This window comes from Colletotrichum orchidophilum (genome assembly GCF_001831195.1).
Source record: "Colletotrichum orchidophilum strain IMI 309357 chromosome Unknown Scaffold_32.1, whole genome shotgun sequence".
NCBI classification, from domain to species: Eukaryota; Fungi; Ascomycota; class Sordariomycetes; order Glomerellales; family Glomerellaceae; genus Colletotrichum; species Colletotrichum orchidophilum.
Genome location: NW_019172988.1, coordinates 321,743 through 339,654, shown reverse-complemented (window position 1 = coordinate 339,654; position 17,912 = coordinate 321,743). Strand labels below are relative to the sequence as shown.

Below are 17,912 nucleotides of genomic sequence, written 5' to 3'. Positions count from 1 at the left end.
GTCAGAGTTGCTCAGGGCCTTCAAGGGCATTTCCCTGGAGGGGTTGGAAGGGCAAACGGATCCCCCCCACCGGACGACGTCAGAATGCCCAGTCGCGGCTGCGCAGCGCCTAGAAATTGGGTACCTCTCCCCTCTCGGGATGGGCGGCCCAAGGCGGCGATAGAGTTACGGATGGGAATACCATACGTGGAAACTCGTTAAACTCAGTCTGACGCTAGCCGGTGCTCCCGTTGTCTTCCTAATTACTTAATTAAGACGGTCATTCTTTCAGGCTTTTCACCTTAGAAAGTGGGGGAGATTGGCGTATTTTTAGTATTAAAAACAGCTTTATAGAAATATATGAGGTTCACGAGTTTTTATGGTAGTGAGGTGAAGTTGACGACCAGTTGTCAGCTTGACAGCCCAAGCTGTGCCTGTTCAGCGCGGCAAGTTACGAGCCGCAAGACGCAATCGCGGCTACCCGCTGAGTGAGAAACATCAAATTTGAGGGGAAAGTGATGATTGCGCAACCATAATTCCCGAGGGCTTCGTATTCACATTGCCTTTGTTGGCGCGAAGAACCAAATATCTTTATTTCCCGAGGACTTCGTATTCACATGGCCTTTGTTGGCGCGGAGAAGCACAATGGACCCTAAACTCTCTGCCGAAAGGCCCCCCGGTTCCCAACCATTCATGGGATTAACCCGGGTTCGTCATCAGTGTCCAGAATGCAACGAGACAGTGTCTCGGCCGATTGATGGAGTTGAATTCCTGAAATGCCCATTCTCTGCTCCAGATCCGCTCCTAGATCTGCGCGGCATGGAGTGTGGCTGTACACCACGGAAACGACCAGAGGAGGGGGCATGAGGCGAGTCAAGTCGCACCGTTGCATTCCAGCCCTCGTGTTCAGCAGGTTGGTCCGCCAGTCGGCTCGGCCCCGCTAGGTTCGTGTTCGATGGCGGTCGCACATCTGCGTCGGCTCGTGGCGACTCCCCTCTTCGATGGAGATTCTGAGGCGCAGGCGACAAGCGCGACGGCGACCGCGACGGCGAAATGAAAGACCGTTCTCGCGATAGACATGCGTGGTGTTGCGAGCATCGTTGCGCAGCAAAATTTGTTGGCAATAGAGTCAATTGTCGTGGGAATAGTGTCGCTTGACACAACGTGCCAGTGCAAAGCCTCCTTACATTGAATTGATGCGTTAAAAGAAATCGGGAAGGGGACTTGGTGAAGGCCTTGGAGAATCTTTCAAACTCCAGCCAGAGGTACATGCATGGTACCGTAGAGTTGCTGTCTTTGTTCTCCTTAAGGTACTGATATAAATGCCCGTGCCATCTTGCCGCCTATAAATGGAGAAGTTCAGTTTAAATCGTCAAGTTATAGTCGACTAGAGTCCCATTTTCGACTTTTGCAAATTGCGGGAGCATCGTCGGTAGTACTCGAAATTAATTAACCACCTGTCGCTTACTAGCCGTCCTCTGAATTGAGGATTCCCGTGCGGCCTCTTGCACAGGTCTTATGCAAGCAGTCACTGCGACATGATCGTTCCTACTCCGTGGGAATCGTTTGCTGGTTCGCTTCCAGCCGTGGCGGGCGATCAATTGCTGGGTCGTAGGCGAGATCCTTTCCGGATCCGCCTCGGACTCGAGATGGGGACGGAGGCCATCCTTCCGCTGTGCCCACTTGGGGTAAGCCTCGAAGAAGCTTAGGCCAGTTTATTGGCATGTCCTGATCCTTTTATGAAATGTGTCGAATTGAGCATGATGTGAGAAACTAGTACAATGGATGTGATCTGGAATTACAATACTGCTTCGGATGGGGGCCGTGGTTAGAGACTCATCAAGCCTGATGATGACTTTTCAGCACACACTGTCAACTTTTATCTTCGGGCGTTTCTCAGTGCATTTACCCCTTACAACAGTACTCACGGCTAATGTTTCTAGATCAACTTGGCCTTTCATCAAAACTCACTGTGACAAGCTTCAAGGTAGTCGGGTGACGGAACCATCGAGGAGCACCAACAACCTCGGGGGTCTCTTTCATATAGAGAGAAGACTTTTAAATGGTTCGATTTTCAAGCAGAGTGAGAGTATCCTGTCGGATACTTCTCGGTGCTCCGATACTCAAGATACCTTACTGGAAATTGAATGAGTGCCTTCAACTGCATTCCGCCGCCCACATATGAAACGATATGATTAAGGACTCATATGCGAATTGGATTGATCAACGCCCTGGATCCATCAAGCATATTGATAAAGTGGCTAGGCCTAGAATAATCGAACAATCCAAGAGAGGTTTTACGAGCCTAAATCTCTTATAAAGCAGGTCATTGCTGAAGGTTAAGTGTTTTGATCACAGCATCCTTTCTGACAGAAGTAAAAATCTCTTGAAACTCGCTTTGAATCTTCTCAACGAAGTCCAAATCATGTCGTCATCGTTGAGGATATCACATCCTTTTTCGACTATGTTTCGCTGTGCCTGGAAGTCTCATACCACGTAGTGTTTTGACAGGAAACCACAACAAGCTGCACATCATCAACAACTCATGTTGCTTCGTGCTGACCTGCAATTGAATTAATTTCATCACAAAATTTCACAAACTTTGATATTGTGACTTCTAGACAATACTTTCTATCAGAAAGTGAGTATACAACCCCTCGAGGCAGTTTCGAGTCACTTCTCTAATCAGTACTTCCATTGGACTGCCACCATATCCCCAAGTTGTCCGGGTCTCTCTGCGGCGAGGTCCTTATCCAGGATGGAAAGCCTCTGCCAACCTAGGTCCAGCTGAAGTGGTGTGAGCTCATGTTATAAACATGTAGGCACCACGGAGACCTGATGCGTCTGTCTGAAGTGATGAGGTATCATTCGTGGCAATCTAGGGATATGCTTGCTCACCACAAATCTCCCAGTGTCAACTTCGCTAAGTTAATGCATAGGTAGATCAGCACATGACCGAGAGAATGAGAAAACGAGAAAAAAAGCCCGTCTACCTTATTGCGTGTCTTTTTCAGGGGAAACCTTGGAAGTACTTTGCTGCGGGATTCCCAAACCACCTCCCCCAAAACCTCTTGATGCCCACTCTAGACTTGGACTGTACTTTATCCACATGGCTCTGAGCTCCTGTCCCACACGCATTGCCAACAGTCGGGTAGGATCAAGAAGGGAGGCCAGGTCGAGCCACGCAATAGTTCCGCTGTAGTTTCTATGTAGCAGTAGTTGAGGCGGAATATTTAAATCGGTGCCGCATCCTGGATCAAAGAAGCATTGAAATAGAACTCGGCAGGCAACACGCCGATGAACTTCCGCACAAATCAAGGCTCATTGACATCGTCATTTTGGTAGATCCATTAGATGAGAATCACGAGTAACAGTCTCTTACCGGGCTGCAAAGAAGGGGCCCAGGGGCTTGGATTGTGCCTATGGTTCGCATTGTTTTCATAAGCTGACTGATATTCATCATCGTAGAACAAACCATAGCGTCGAGCAAAGCTTGATGAGCGCCAGATTGGCTCAATCTATTTAGAGAGACTGAAGGTGGCGGGAGCAAGAACCTTTGTGAGCATTGTCTCTCATATTGTCTTTGCGAATGCTAAACTCTTCCACAAGTTCTTTTGCTTAGTGCTGCCAGGAGACAATAGTCTTTGTTTCGCGAACACAGGTTGGCTGCCAGAACCAGCATCAAAAGCCCAACCAAGAATACATTTCAACCATACTAAGTATGGCACAATATCGATCTATGCTAGAGGGTAGCCTTCAAATTCAAGATAATGGCAGCAACACGACGTCAAAGTTCAACGTCGATTAGAACCTGCTCTGAAACTTTATCTCAGTATCACGCTGATCATCTATGAGACTTTTTCCATGGCATCTACTCATTCAGTAATTCCCGTACAAGGTCCAGGCCCAAATTCTGGGCAAAATCATAGTCCAGCAGCTGATGCACAGATTCCAACCTTCCTTCGTCTTCCCAGAGAAATACGCGATCTGATATATGAGCATTCGGATATGGTTCCGTGCCACAAGAGGCTCTGGGTGACCCTGAGCTCCATCTACAGCTCGCGAAAATGGGAAAGTAAGATTTGCAACATCTGTTTCAAAGCAGCAAAAGTCTGCCTCTGCTTGCGGCCAACTCTCCTCGTGACAAAAGGCACAATCCGAAACGACACGATGGATCTCTTCTTCGCCAAGAATGACTTCCAGTTCGAGCCCTCGGCCTGGTTCACCCTAGCTGAACTCAACAGCCCGAATCTAAGACGGCGTCGGTTGCGAGCACCGCTGAGGCTTCAAGAGTTGTGGACGGAGCTCATAGCGCGCATGCGCCGGATCAGCGTCAACTTGATGTGGGACGAAGCCTACCTCACCGCCGTCTCCTCCGCGCTCATACAGAATGCGCACACCGTCACGGAGCTCACTTTCTTCTTGCCAGACGCCAGAAGGAGGGCAGGCAAGATGAAGATGGGCTTATACGGAGATTTTCTGAGGGATATTGCCAGGATTCCTACGCTCAAAAGGATCAAGCTCGGCAGTCAAACGCCTGGCGGAGAGGATATCTTGTACTTCCCGAGAAAGAAGTGGGTGGCTGGCCTCACTGGGGCGCTGGTAGACTTTGCGTCCGCTGCGGCAGCCGGCTGATTTACGTACCGGGGCGCTGTAGGCGGTGTAGACTTGCGAAGGCGCCGACTGAGGGGAGAAGCCTGGACATGTTTGCGGAGACTATCAACATGGGTAGACACATGACGATTCTTGGCTGCTATATTACGGGCGTACGAGATCCACTGTTCAACATGAAGTACATGTAACGACAATGGTTAGGGTGACAGCGACGAGACAATAAGAATCTGCCAGGAATGCGGACTAGAATCGAATCGTATCTGGTGAAGTGTAAGTCACTGGAAAGTTTGTAATGGAGGGACGCAGAGGAGACGATTTCGATTGAAATCAATTGCATCACATTAGTAGCCGCTGAGGAATGAAGCGAGCGTCGAGGGAAAGTTCCTCAAGATAAAGTCTGAGGTGGGAACCACCTTCATCTGCTGGAAGAACAGGGACCGTAAAATGAGATGAGGAGGAGCCTAAGAGGCTGATAGAGAAGACTAGAGCATAAAAAGTTCCCCATGAGTTGAATCAACGAAAGGGCACTGTGATCAAGTAAAGGCAGGCTCTGCTGAAGAGGTTGGTTGATTCTGGCCAAAGCCAAGAACCGATCGCTTCATGAAAATAGAGACATACTTTGAAACATCAGAATTTACGAACAAGAGCAATGGGCTCACAAAGAGGCACTGGGGCAAATTGTGAGGTGTTGGGTTGGTTAGCGGAGCATGACGAAGGCCCTTGAGGACAGCCAGGGACCCGTTGGCAATATTGATCTGAAGACTACTGTTAGTCAGCATAGATCAGAACCATAACGATGAGGGAAATACTTCCAATTCGTGAAAGTATGGTGCCAAATCCGACTTACGGAACTCCGACTTTTAGACTCCGACTCCTAGGACAGGGGCCGGTTCCCCTCGGTTTTCCGGAATTGCGCGCTCCATATGCAGTGGTGATACCGATGGAACCTGGCATATAACATAGGCACAAAGTACAGCCACCCATATTCCGATCTCTGGATGGGATGAGAATCAGGTCGGACTATGACTCTATAAGTGGGTGGGATCGCATTGCGCTAAGCACGCAATGCCGTGAGATGGTGCCCATGAGCTTCAGACGGAACGTGGGTATGGCCAATGTGGTGACGGCAGATATGATCTACTGCGGGTGTAGAAGACGGAAAGAAAATAGTAGAAGGATCTGCGAAGGCAGTCAGCCCATCAGCAGGAATCTAAAATCCAGATGGGCACAAGCTCAAAGTTCAGACGGATCTGAATCAGGCCAGCTCGGCAGTCCGGCGAGCTTTGGGGCTGGGGAGGCTCGGGGAGATCATGCTATGCGATGAGGCGTAGATGCGGAAGATGAAGCGGAATGATTTCAAAAAGGTGCCTGACTCGATGGCAGGTCGAGTCGAGACGGGGAATATGGCTTCTTAATACGGTCTCCGTAGGTTTGCCGAGGCCGGATCTCGAGTGCATGGACGGATGGCTCCGAAGTCTGGCGGTTTGTCGTATCAGAGAATGCCGAGAAGTCTTACCATCTTTGGTAGGTTGATGACAGGGACGGGAGATGTAGGCGTCTGGTCTATTGAAACCCATTGTTGTTCGGCTTGGAATAGGTCGACTCCAGCTCTGATTGACGAGCTGATTTTAGTCCGCCATTTTGGCGATTTGTCCCAGCCAAGGCCGCTTGAGTCTGTGCCAAGATCAAAGGCGTTGCGACAAGTTGCTGATGCAAAATTCTTAAAAATCGAACTGAATTTAGAGAAAAGACTAGTAGGACGCGCAGATAAAACACAACCTTTTGGCACCAGACGAGAGCTGAAAAAAGAGAATTTTGCCCTGCTTCGGCCTGGCGGGCCTCGAACCGAAAGGCGGCAAGTGAAGCGCCTTTGGCACTTGGAAGCTCAGAGATGAACAAAGTCCGGGATGCCATGTGAGAAAATCGACCAGCTGCTCAGCTCCTGTGTAAGAGATGGACGGGAGAGATTTTTTCGGTCAAAAGAGTTGACAAGCCCGAATAGGGAAGTTTTTACACAGTTCTGTTTGGCTGGACCGGGTCGAGACCAGTGAGGTTTTGGAGTCGTCTCAGGAACCCCTGATGAGGCTGTTTGATCGACGCGATCTTGAAATCTGGGTATGCCCAAAAGGGACGGATTGCGGGCCCAGGAATGGCACAGATCCCGGTCAGACCCTGACTTTCTGTGGCTGGACTGGACTATGGTAATGGCGGTCAGCCGTCGGCTTGCTGTTCATTGTGGGTTAACGAACCGATGCAATTTAGCCAGGGCTACGGCAAGTCTTTTGCCGGAGTCAAAGGGGGAGCAATGTAGGAATGGGCGTTTCCGAAGCGATCAATGCCGGTCATGGGGATTAACCAGGCCTGTCAGGTCTCGCGTCGCATTCTGCAGAACCACCCATGCGAGTCGTGTTGATCTCTAGCCCGAGCGTCGCTGGGCGGTAGCTAGCGAGCAAGGAAAGGGGGAGGGTCAGTAAGAGAGCAAAGGCAATGGAGACGATGCAAGAGCCAAGTGAGACTGACAGCTGCTAGTGAGCATAGAATGTCAATCTGGATCGACGGCAAGGGAAGACGCTATGAGCAAGCAAAAACACATAATCAATAATGAGGATCAGAGTTCGTCGAGGCGCCGATCGACAAGTTGTTTCTCGTTACAGTGAACTTGTAACACGCTTTTCATCCCATCGAACTTCAATTACGGGGAAAGAGAAGAAGCAAGAAAATAAGCTATCAACCTTTTGGGTCTGGGTCGTCTGGGTCGGATGAGGATCAGAGCCACGGGTTCAGCCAAATTAACCGGAGCTATCAACCGGGAGGACCAACTCCCGCCCACAATACAAGCACTGGCGATAGATTACTTCTAATTAATTGACCTCCAGGCTACCGGGCCATGCGTGACACACGGGCGCTAAAGCATCTCAGCCTCCCAACCGCCACACTCACGGTTGCTGATGAGCTTAATGCTACGACTCGTACGAGGCAATGCAATCCGGCATTCTGCTTTCTCGCACCGGTACAACGCATGCTTTGACAGGTTTGTCTTGCGGACTCACGCTAGGCTTTCTTTTCCATCGGATGGCACATGGCAGAAGGTTCAACGTCGTCCCATCGCCCAAATGTTCCAACGCTCTCTCGTTCGCATGACTATCCCAGCACAACTCCTCTTCAGCGTCGCAGAGCCCGCGAAACCAGCTCACCGTGGTCCTGTTCCCCTCTCACAGGACACACGTCTCCAAACCCTCCGAGCATCATGTCGCAAGCCCCCCTATCTCATCGTCTCCATCGGCTAAAGCTGGGGGAATGCCGTTTAGCCAGGTAGACAGAATGGTCGACGCCAACGCTCCCGGGGGCCCCCAAGTCAATCTCATGCCTTTCCAAAGTGGTAGTCCCATTATGGTGGGTTCAATCTCACGATGCCGTGTTCTCAACCGTGCCGGGGAAGTTTTAGGATGCTGGAGCAGACCTCGTCTCTTGTCTTCTCCATCGCGTCGGCCCCATAAGCAACACAGAAAGACTGAAGGCTGCAGGGATGTGGTGCGCTCGGCCTGGGGGGCGTTAGGGGGACGCTAATCCCCGAATGGTCGTCTGGCACATCGCTGTCGGGCAGAGGCCCCCTTTCTCGAATCCCTTCGCCTCCAGATGATCCATGCTGTTGGGTTTTCTCCTCACCCCAAACTCACCAGTCTGCTTTCGTCATTTTGGCTACTTTTTGACCAGGGGCTCTAACTCAACTCCCAGGCTGGATCGCTTCAAGCCGTCATTAACCAAGAGGCCCAAACCCCAGGGCCTCCTCTCAGTCAGCGCAACCCTATCCAAGATATGGCGGCTGCGCGCATACCGAAGCGACGTAGCATGAGCTGGCAGCAGGGCACCTCCATGTCCGTTCGGCCGTGTTCCCGAGCAAGAAAAGACTGGACGGAGGCGGCCATCCGAACTCCCATGCTCCCTGGGTGAATCCACGATCCAGGCGACATGAGACAAACTGTGCGTGTGAGGCCAGTTGGGACGACACAACGCAGCACGCGGACGACTTGGGCTACCATGGTGGCCGTGACGTCCCTGCCGCACCATGGCTATTCCATCCCATTCCTGTAGTATGATCGTCGTTAAGGGGGCGGTCGGGGCCATGAGTAGGACTCCGCGGGACATTGCGACCTCTACCTAAGCCTCGTCGCCTACGAGGCGGCGTTACTCATGGCTGAGCGATATGAGAAGCAGGCCGAGCAGGCTTGACTTCTCGGCTATGATCCCATGTATGAGTTTGTGGGAACAACCATCGAGAAGGGATGGGGAGATGCCTGTCATGGGGTGCCATCGTCGCAGACTGTCTCGTCTTGGCCCCGTCTTGCCTATGCGCCAGAGCCGTGGATGATGGGATCGCAGAAACAACTCGTCTGACATTGGACTATCTCAGATCTATATAATGATGATGATCCCGCCTGTCATCCCAAGTCTTCTTCCCTCCTCAACCAGCAACCAAAAAAACATCCTTCTCTACTCTTCAATCTTTCAGTTCTGTGAACTTTTTTTACGTTCTCGACACTCTTTCTTGTCTTGATCCAACTACAACCCGCTAGCCGGTCCATTACAGTCTTTTTCAACTCTTAACTTCTAAAACCTCGTTCGATTCTTCGACACCCAGTCAACGTTGCTCCAACCAATTCTTAACAAACTCAAACCAGTAAACATGTCTTACTCCAAGATCCTTCTCATCTCCCTCGTCCTGGCCGCCGTCGAGGCCCGCTTCGGCCAAGAGCAGATTCCCGTCCAAGCCGTCTCCTCCCTGCCCGACAACAACACCGGCAAAGCCGCCACCCTCGCCGGCGGTATCCCGGGTGTCCTCCTCGCCGCCGCCAATCCTTGCGATAAGCTGGCCCTCGCCGACAAGATCGCCGCGCTCGGCACCGGCTCCAACTTCCTCGAGGCCGCCAAGGGCGTTGTTGCCGCCGAGCAGAACTTTAACCCCTTTGTCGTCAGCGTCCCCAGCATCTGCGGCGACGCCTCCCTACCCGCCACTGAGGGTCTCCGCGGCATCGTGCCCCTTGTCGACCCGGCCGTCACCGGATCCGACGCCGAGAACGCCAACTCAAAGACGTCGCTCCAGACCCCCTTTGACGCCACTGGTCTGTCTGTCGCCGACGTGATGAAGGCTCAGGGTTTCTCCAACTTCACCATCAAGGGCCAGGCCGCTGCTGGTGCTACTGGAGGCAATGCCAACACTGGTAACAACAATAACAACGCCAACAATGCCAATACCAATGCCAATACCAATACCGGGAATGCCAACTCCGGAAATGCAAACACCGCTAGCTCATGCGGTGGTGCCGCCAGCGGAAACGCGGCTGCGAGCAACAATACCGGTAATGCCAACACTGGTAACGCCAACAACAACAATAACAACAACAACAACCAGGACCAGAACACTGGCAACAACAACGGAAACGCCAACAGCGGAAACGCTACCGGCGGCGCCGACTTTGGAAAGTGCAAGCCCACCATCGACTTCCAGACCGGCCGCCCCGGCCGTAAGGCTACCGAGGGAACCTTCCTGCCCACCGACCCCCTCGTCGCCAAGGGCCAGCAGGACGCCCTGAACCCCAACATCATCATCAACCGCGTCTGCGACCAGCTCACTAACGTCTGCGAGGCCAACGCTGCCGCCAAGACCAAGTGCTTGGACGCCAAGGCCCAGATCCTGGCTTCCGGCGACAAGAGTGAGGCTGTTGCTACCACTTTCAACAATCTCCTTGGCTTCTAAGCTGAGAGTCTCTTCGCTGAACAAAGTGATTGATGAACAGGGGTTGGAGGAATCCTGAGGGAGTTTGTTTTCTTTTGTCTCTATAATTTCATACCGGTATAAACACACCGAGGAGCATGGCATGTGTATCTGATGATATAAAAGACTCTGGGGCTTGGTTTGACATGGCTAGGTTTGATTGTCTTTGGACATGGTAGCTGGGTGTTCATGAGGAGGATGTTTGAATAAATTGGCCTGCCTGAAGTACTTCTCTAACTACGTGAAATGCTTTTCTAAAGATGTCCTTGCTTTAACGCGACGCTCATCCCTTCTTAGTCTCGAGACTTCTGGGACTTGAAGGAGCGAGTACATGACTGCACCTGTGGTTCCTTGCATGTAATAACTTATTGGCGGGGGAAAATTTTTTCTCGTATCAAAGTTACATGTACTTGTGAAAACTACCAGATTTAGGGTCAAGTGCGTGCCAGCTGGGGAAGCAGAAAAGAGCTAACTTGTTCAACCCCTCGGTGAAGAAACTCGGTGAGTTTAAGGTTCAGCGGTCCCACGTGCCAAGCGAGATGAGGAAGCCCCAGCTCTGGAGACGGCATTTCTCTTAGCGCAGAATTCTGTTGTCTTTTGGACGAATGATTCGTCAATACCAAGTGGCTCTTATCCACCCCCGGGTGCCTCTCACCGACAATTTGTGAGCTCTAAAAGGTAGAGAGGAAAGAAATGATGCATTAACGGCAAAGTTTCTGATGGTCACATTTGTGAATATTACGTCACTTCTCCGTCTCGGGAAAGAGTAGAATGAGGAGTTTGGAAAGAGATCTTGGAGTTTGTCTTGACTTGGGCGTATCAGCGAAGATCAACAGTGCTTGGCAACAATTTGGAAAGCTTAATCTCTTCAAAGGCTGGGCGTTCAAGGGCACATGCAATCTCGAGTTCACCGACGTCGACAATGACAACGCCACAACACCCAGCGCGCTCTCATCAACGCTGCCAGGATGAAGAAGTGTCACCAAAGAGCGGATTTCGCTCATTTCTACCACCTCTCAACTTCATCACACTACATTACGCCTACTTCATCGGCACGACCCTCCTCGCCTCGGCAATCTTTTACGCCTCGTCGAACCCACACGGCAGCATCAGCTATGTTGACTCGCTCTTCCTCGTCGTTTCCGCCATGACGGAAGCCGGACTCAATACCGTCAACCTCAGCGAGATGACCGTCTGGCAGCAGGTACTGCTCTGGTTGCTCATCGTCATTGGCAGCTCTATCTGGGTTTCGATATGGACCGTTGTGGCGAGAAAGCACGTTTTCGAGAAGAGTCTCAGAAAGGTCGCATATGCCCAGGATGAGGGGGGTCATCAGCATGAGGCCAGCTTGCCCATGTTTACCAGCAGTTGCCCTGCGGCCCAAGGGAAAGCAGACACGAGTGGCACTAACATAACGGACCTGGGAGGTTCAACTCAAACTCGAGCTGCGGGCAACCATGTTCTCATCGAAACGACCGGTGACATCGCCCGCCGTTCAACGCCTTCCGCTCTCTCCAGAAGAAAGCCAACTCGCCCTTGGCTATCCCTCCTCAGCGCTTCCAAAGAGGGCCGCAATTCCCAGTTCCACTCTCTCACAGGCCCCGAACGCTCCCGCCTAGGAGGTCTCGAATACCGCGCCCTTGAACTCTTGTCGATCGTGGTCCCACTGTATTCAGTTCTCTGGCAAGTACTCGGTAGTCTTGCTCTCGGCGCGTGGATCGCGAACAATATGCCGACAGTCGCAACATCCAACGGCGCGAACCCCTGGTGGGCCGGCATATTCTTTGCTGTATCAGCCTTCAACAACTCGGGCATGTCGTTGCTGGACGCCAACGTAGTGCCCTTCCAACAAGCATATTTCGTACTCATTGTCATGGGTCTGCTCATCTTGGCTGGTAATACGGCCTATCCCCTATTTCTGAGACTCATCTTTTGGTCAGCCCTGAAAGTACTCCGATTGGTGACCGTCGAGGGAACATTGGTAGACTTGAAGAGCACGTTGGAGTTTATACTAAAGTACCCACGACGAGTTTACACAAACCTGTTTCCGTCTCGGCCGACGTGGTGGCTCTTTTTCATGGTTCTGATGACGAATGGCATTGACTGGATGGCATTCGAGGTTCTCAATATCGGCAACCCGATTATTGAAGCCATTCCTGCCGGGGCTAGAGTGTTGGATGGTCTGTTTCAGGCAATTGGTAAGTTCTTAGCAGCCCTCCATTAGAGAAGCACAACCACTGATCGAGCTATAGCTGTCCGCTCCGGAGGTTTCTACGTCATCCCCATAGCCTCCGCCTATCCGGGACTGCAGGTTCTGTACGTCATCATGATGTACATCTCCGTGTACCCCGTGGTGATTACGATGCGACACTCCAACGTCTACGAAGAGCGGTCTTTGGGGATCTTTCGCGACGACGAGGCATCTTCAGATACTTTTGTCCGACAAGACAAGAAACACTCAAGCGGCGGCGGTATCTTGGCGCATTTCTTACGAGAGAACCTCAGCTTTGCCGGTGTTGGTGCAGCCAAGACCGAAAAGAGAGGCAATGGGTTCGAAACTCGAATGAGCTTTGTAAATCAACAGATCCGTGGGCAGCTCGCACATGACCTGTGGCTTCTTGCTCTGGCTGTGCTCATCATCGTGACGATCGAGACGTCACACTTCCTTGAGGATCCGGTGCATTTTTCAGTCTTCAATGTCATTTTCGAAGTTGTTTCGGGCTACGGTTGCGTGGGTATATCTGTGGGACTGCCTAAAGATGCCATGAGCTTTTCTGGAGGTTGGCACCCTGGAAGTAAACTGGTCTTGTGTCTCGTGATGCTGAGGGGACGTCACCGAGGTTTACCTGTGGCTCTGGATAGGGCTGTGCGGTTACCAGGACAGAGGCTATTGGAGGAGGAGGAGGAAGAAGATTGGAGACTGAGAGGGGCTTAAGACACTCCGGTGTGGTTGAGTCGAAGGTAGCATAATATTTGGGGGTAGAGTATTTGGGGAACAAACCCCTGAAAGGAATTCCATCACTCTTGAGCCTGCGTGAACATGCTTGGCCAATCAGAAATGAGATTCCGTCGTAGCTTTTGGACAAATTCTTTGTCTTTTCGCGGCACGACAGCTTACTGGACATTCCTTGCTTCCTACATGCAATTATCAGGTTGCGCTAAGTAAGGTAGGTACCACAACCAAGAGTTTCTTGATCTAGGCAGGTAAAGTACATATAGACCAAAACAGTCTCCAACAGAATATTTTATTTCAGATTTATATATGTCCCTGCCACATCTTGATGGTTCGGATGAAACGAATTTGACTCCAACTATCTCGTACCAGCGCCTACGACCTTCGAATGAGTCCATTTGGATCCCTGTGTTAACACAGTCAGCATCTTTTGTCAAAACGGCAACCAATCGAACATTATTGAGGTTCGGCAGTACCGTAGAAACTTGTCAAAATCAAATTTGGGTTAAGCTGGATTCAGTACCAAAACATCGCTGATCTCAGCCACATTTTGAGGTTAGTGGCCTAAGAGAAGGCTCATATTGGTCAAATCTCTAGTCAGACAATGGGAGCACGGGCTGCTACAAATTCGAGTTTGGCGAGTTAGTACGGTAATCCGATACGCCACAGGAGGTAGTGCTCCTGGAAACGGACGAGTATCAAGCAGAGATTCAACCAGGTATTGAAAGTCTCAGCCACAAAGCCAGTCTCCAGGCTGAGCTGATATTCCGGACAGAACATTCATCTTCACAAATACCACATCGAATTGAAAGATCAATCTGGTGAACTTGGCAGGCATTGTTTTAGGGTCTATACAAATGCCGAGAAACTTGAATTGAAGTCCTGGTGATGAAGGATAGTCTCTTGCTGCATGAAATCGACTGGAGATCTGTAGAAGCCAACATTGTTTCTGTTTGTAACAGCCTGGAAAGTACATCTGTTCTACAATCTGAGGAACACCAGCAACATGCCAGGCTCAAATGGACTACTGACAGACAGACAGAACGGTGTTGGAAAACCTTCACCGTTTTCGTCTTGCGCAAACGGTCTTCTGTGACTGTGGAAGAGGCTTGCCAGGTGGCAGTACGTTCGAATGTCAGCGGCCCATCAGCCGCACTTGTCTTTCCACAGTCCAGGCTCTGATACGTGCTTGTTAGTACAAGACCACGGTCGTTGTGACATCACGGCCACCACACAATTCGTGCGCTTTACCGGTTGAAGAAAGGAGGCAGACATCCCCCCCTCAGACTCTTCGGCCTTTGGCGTGACCCCTCCCTCTGGCTCAACGCGGCTTAAGCATGGCTCAGACGAAAGGAGCATGGAGCCCTCTTCGCGTTGAACGGACACCAACTCCACAGAGCGTCGAGATTCCAATCCCCGGAGATGAAGCTGGAGATTGTTGAACTGCGTCAGATTTAGCAAATAACCATACCGCTGATAGCCGTCCTTTTACGGCCGAACCCAAGACTCACGAGCGGGCGGAATAGGAGCTTCGGTGACCTCCGACGAGCTCCCCTACCACCACACCTCGACGAGTCCGCGTTACTAGACGGCCAGCCACACAGGACAATGAATCGACAAAGAATGGTAGAAAGTGAAGCCACCGGAGACTGGTCTTGTCTGCCAAGAGGACAGCCACGGTCCGTCGTTTTGACAAGCGAGACTTCGAGCTGGTCCTTGCCCCGAGGATGAGGTTCGGCATGTGATCTCTGGTTTTTGGGCTTACCAGGTACTGAGGATCGAAGCTGGCGAAGAGGGAAGAGCAGCAGGAGCAGAGTTATTGACCGGTGGAGGTCCCCACCCCCAAGGACGCGGCGAGAGTGTCGTTCGTGGCAGCCACCGAGCCCATCATTTCGTTCGGCCGAGAGGTTGTCTTCAATGGTGAAGACACGGGCCAGACGAAGCAAGATTCCATACTAGGGGACAGACTGCTGAGGTGGGGGAAAGCCTGGGGAGAATTGGTCTTCGATGGGTAAGATTGCTCAGGTGTCTAGCTGGATAAGATATGCGAGACGAGTGTTGAGGCATACCCTCCCATTTCGCTGGCTCAGACTGGCCTCCAACATCCGAAGGTATCCGCGTGCCCTTTAAGGTATTAGTTTCACCCACATGCTAGACATTCACGATCCATGGCCGGCACGTTGCGCCTTACCCCTCTCTGACACTGACAAGCCTCCCGTCTGCCAGCTTGTTACCACATCGCCACATCACCGAATCAACAATAAACCGGCGTCTCATTTGTGGCGGGATACCGACACAAACCTCTGCAGCGATCTCACTTGAAACTCAGCTGTGAGTACTGGACCCGTTTCGTTTGTTTGAAGTTGTCTTGTGTACAGAGCACCAGGTACTTGAAGGCTTGTGGCTTGGACGAAAACGACGAACGTTGAATACGAAAGCACTCGGGCTGAGAACTCAGTTGAGCCAGTCCTGGTTGATAGTCATCAAGAAGAGCTTTCTTCTTTGTAAGATGAATGCATCAAGACTGAAGCATGTCGAATAGCAAATGATGAAAATCGGACGCTAACGAATTTGATAGAAGACAGGAAACAGACGATTCCGAAAACGAAGCTTCAATGGAAGCTCATCGAAATGCGCAAAGAACCCGTGCCTTTTGGCACTTCGTTCAAATTCTTCTAGCGGTAGCAAGAGCCACTGTTTGTCTGGTTGTCATAATCGATAGAGATATGTCCTTGTTACCGCCAACAGTCCACCGAGGAATTACCCTGGTGTTATGTTTTGACATGGTCATGGAACTCCGAGAGGCTATCCACGTCTCAACAGGTGGTGATCGAAATCGGACTGGAACCGAGCTTGGTTTCTACCACGCCGCGGCTCTCTGGGTCGCGGTCTTCGACATTGATCACATGCCTTGGGGACTGATCATCATTCAGATCATGGTGCTCTTGGTCGAGTGTGTTCAACAAAAGAGGAATGGAACGACGTACGCAGCTTGCGTCCTCGTATTCTTTTTGTCCATGAACTATCATGTGTCTTCTCTTCTGGTATGTACTTTCGCTGGAAAGAGAAGCATCAAAGTAAAGGTGATGCTGAAGTTGCATACAGAATGAAGCCTCTGGACACTCGTCTCAGGATGCCACTTGTAAGTGACCAAGATCTCCTTTATACACAATCATCGGCTTCTGTGGTGTTCGGCAGCATTTTCCCCGACGGCTTTGCGCGTATCTGATGTCATATGTCTGAAGTTGGCAGACTTTCCCAATGTATTGAGCAAGAGCCATTATGTGCTTTCCATTTGGTGGGCAGAAACCCAGATAAAGGTAGAATGAAGATGCAAACAGTTCGTGTAAAGGCCGAATTCGTCAACCTGGCGCAATAACATCCGCCATAGCAGCTAAGTAGGCTTCGACGGGTCCAGTAGAGTTTGTTGGAATGGTACTTGGTGATATCGTCTTTTTCTCTCGATTTTTGTTGCTGTTGTTGCTGCTGCTGCTTTCTTCCCTCGGAAACGCTGCGTGAGTGACCATTTCGTTGGACTAAACTGCTCTTCAGTCAAGTCCGCGGTAAGATAGATGGGATTCGAACTTTGACGCGTGGCCACCGGTACAGGCATATCAATGCTTCCCTGGTACAGCCTGTAACGGAAATTTACGCGACTACTTGTGTAGCCGGCCTATCTCCAAAGGGTTGCCATGTTATATACGAGCTTCGAAGCGGTGCAGCCTCATGTCTGTCGGTCAGAGGGGGCTTGGGTTTCGTCGAATTGCAGAACGCGTCAAAGTTGTACGGTCGTTATCATTCGAGGTTTTGTACTCTTTTGGTAGAAACACAAATTGTTAGACTGATGGAATTCAAATGCACAGAGTGGTTCAACTTTTACCTGCTTGGGATTGAAAGCGTGGGCCGAGAATATGGCCTGGTAAGACGTACTTGAACGATTCAGGGAGGAAGGCAGGGGGGATACGTGATGATATAAGAGTAAAACATGTCAGCAACGACCGGATGCCAGGGCAATCTTGAAGACACTTCACCTCCCATAGAGCAAGCGCATGGCAAACCTGAGACAAAGCTGACCATGTGGAGATTGTGCCGCAAACTGACACGAACTCGGGGGGGTCAATATTGTGATCCACGAATGCAGTAGCGATCCCAGGGGTAGATCAATGCTTTAATTGGACACCGCGGTACCACCCTCGATATGGTTCTGATTTACCCCCGAATTTGACGGGACTTGAAGTGATTGAACTTGCTGACCCTAAACTTTTTGTCTGTGAAAGTCTGAAAGAAAACAGCGCCATCGACTCCTTATTCAAGAATAATCGTCTCTAATAACCTTTCAAATGCTTGTTCGGCTGAGCTGGAAAATTTCTGATCACGCCGACACAGGCGAACTTGGCTCAAATGAGACAAATTGTAGTGGCAACGAGACTACCAGCCCGGTGTTTTGACCGCATGCATACGTGGCTTGCTGCACTTGTTGCATCCACACTCTCGGCGATTGTTAGTGCACTGGCTTTGTCAACCACCTCATCAATTGCCGAGCACGCCGGTTGTTAGCGCCTTGCTCATACCCGGTCTCACACAGTCAAATGG

The 17,912-nt window shown here is 50.9% G+C and overlaps 5 protein-coding genes across 5 annotated transcripts; 4 read left to right on the top strand and 1 right to left on the bottom strand.

Moving 5' to 3' along the window:
* Positions 1 to 4,149: 4,149 nt before the first annotated feature.
* On the top strand, positions 4,150 to 4,614 carry CORC01_04855 (uncharacterized protein; the record flags this gene model as incomplete). Its single annotated transcript, XM_022616502.1, has 1 exon — positions 4,150 to 4,614. The coding sequence occupies one exon, from the start codon at positions 4,150 to 4,152 to the stop codon at positions 4,612 to 4,614; it is 465 nt and encodes a 154-aa protein (XP_022477099.1).
* A 3,678-nt stretch (positions 4,615 to 8,292) lies between these two features.
* Positions 8,293 to 8,739, bottom strand: CORC01_04854 (uncharacterized protein; the record flags this gene model as incomplete). Its single annotated transcript, XM_022616501.1, has 1 exon — positions 8,293 to 8,739. One exon carries the CDS (start codon positions 8,737 to 8,739, stop codon positions 8,293 to 8,295), a length of 447 nt encoding a protein of 148 aa, XP_022477098.1.
* Positions 8,740 to 9,277: 538 nt separating this feature from the next.
* Positions 9,278 to 10,348, top strand: CORC01_04853 (uncharacterized protein; the record flags this gene model as incomplete). The annotated part of the gene is made up of 1 exon (XM_022616500.1): positions 9,278 to 10,348. The coding sequence occupies one exon, from the start codon at positions 9,278 to 9,280 to the stop codon at positions 10,346 to 10,348; it is 1,071 nt and encodes a 356-aa protein (XP_022477097.1).
* Positions 10,349 to 11,288: 940 nt separating this feature from the next.
* CORC01_04852 (cation transporter) lies at positions 11,289 to 13,301 on the top strand (the record flags this gene model as incomplete). The annotated part of the gene is made up of 2 exons (XM_022616499.1): positions 11,289 to 12,564; positions 12,619 to 13,301. The coding sequence occupies 2 exons, from the start codon at positions 11,289 to 11,291 to the stop codon at positions 13,299 to 13,301; spliced, it is 1,959 nt and encodes a 652-aa protein (XP_022477096.1).
* Positions 13,302 to 16,102: 2,801 nt separating this feature from the next.
* CORC01_04851 (uncharacterized protein) lies at positions 16,103 to 16,469 on the top strand (the record flags this gene model as incomplete). Its single annotated transcript, XM_022616498.1, has 2 exons — positions 16,103 to 16,363; positions 16,425 to 16,469. 2 exons carry the CDS (start codon positions 16,103 to 16,105, stop codon positions 16,467 to 16,469), a joined length of 306 nt encoding a protein of 101 aa, XP_022477095.1.
* Positions 16,470 to 17,912: the final 1,443 nt, after the last annotated feature.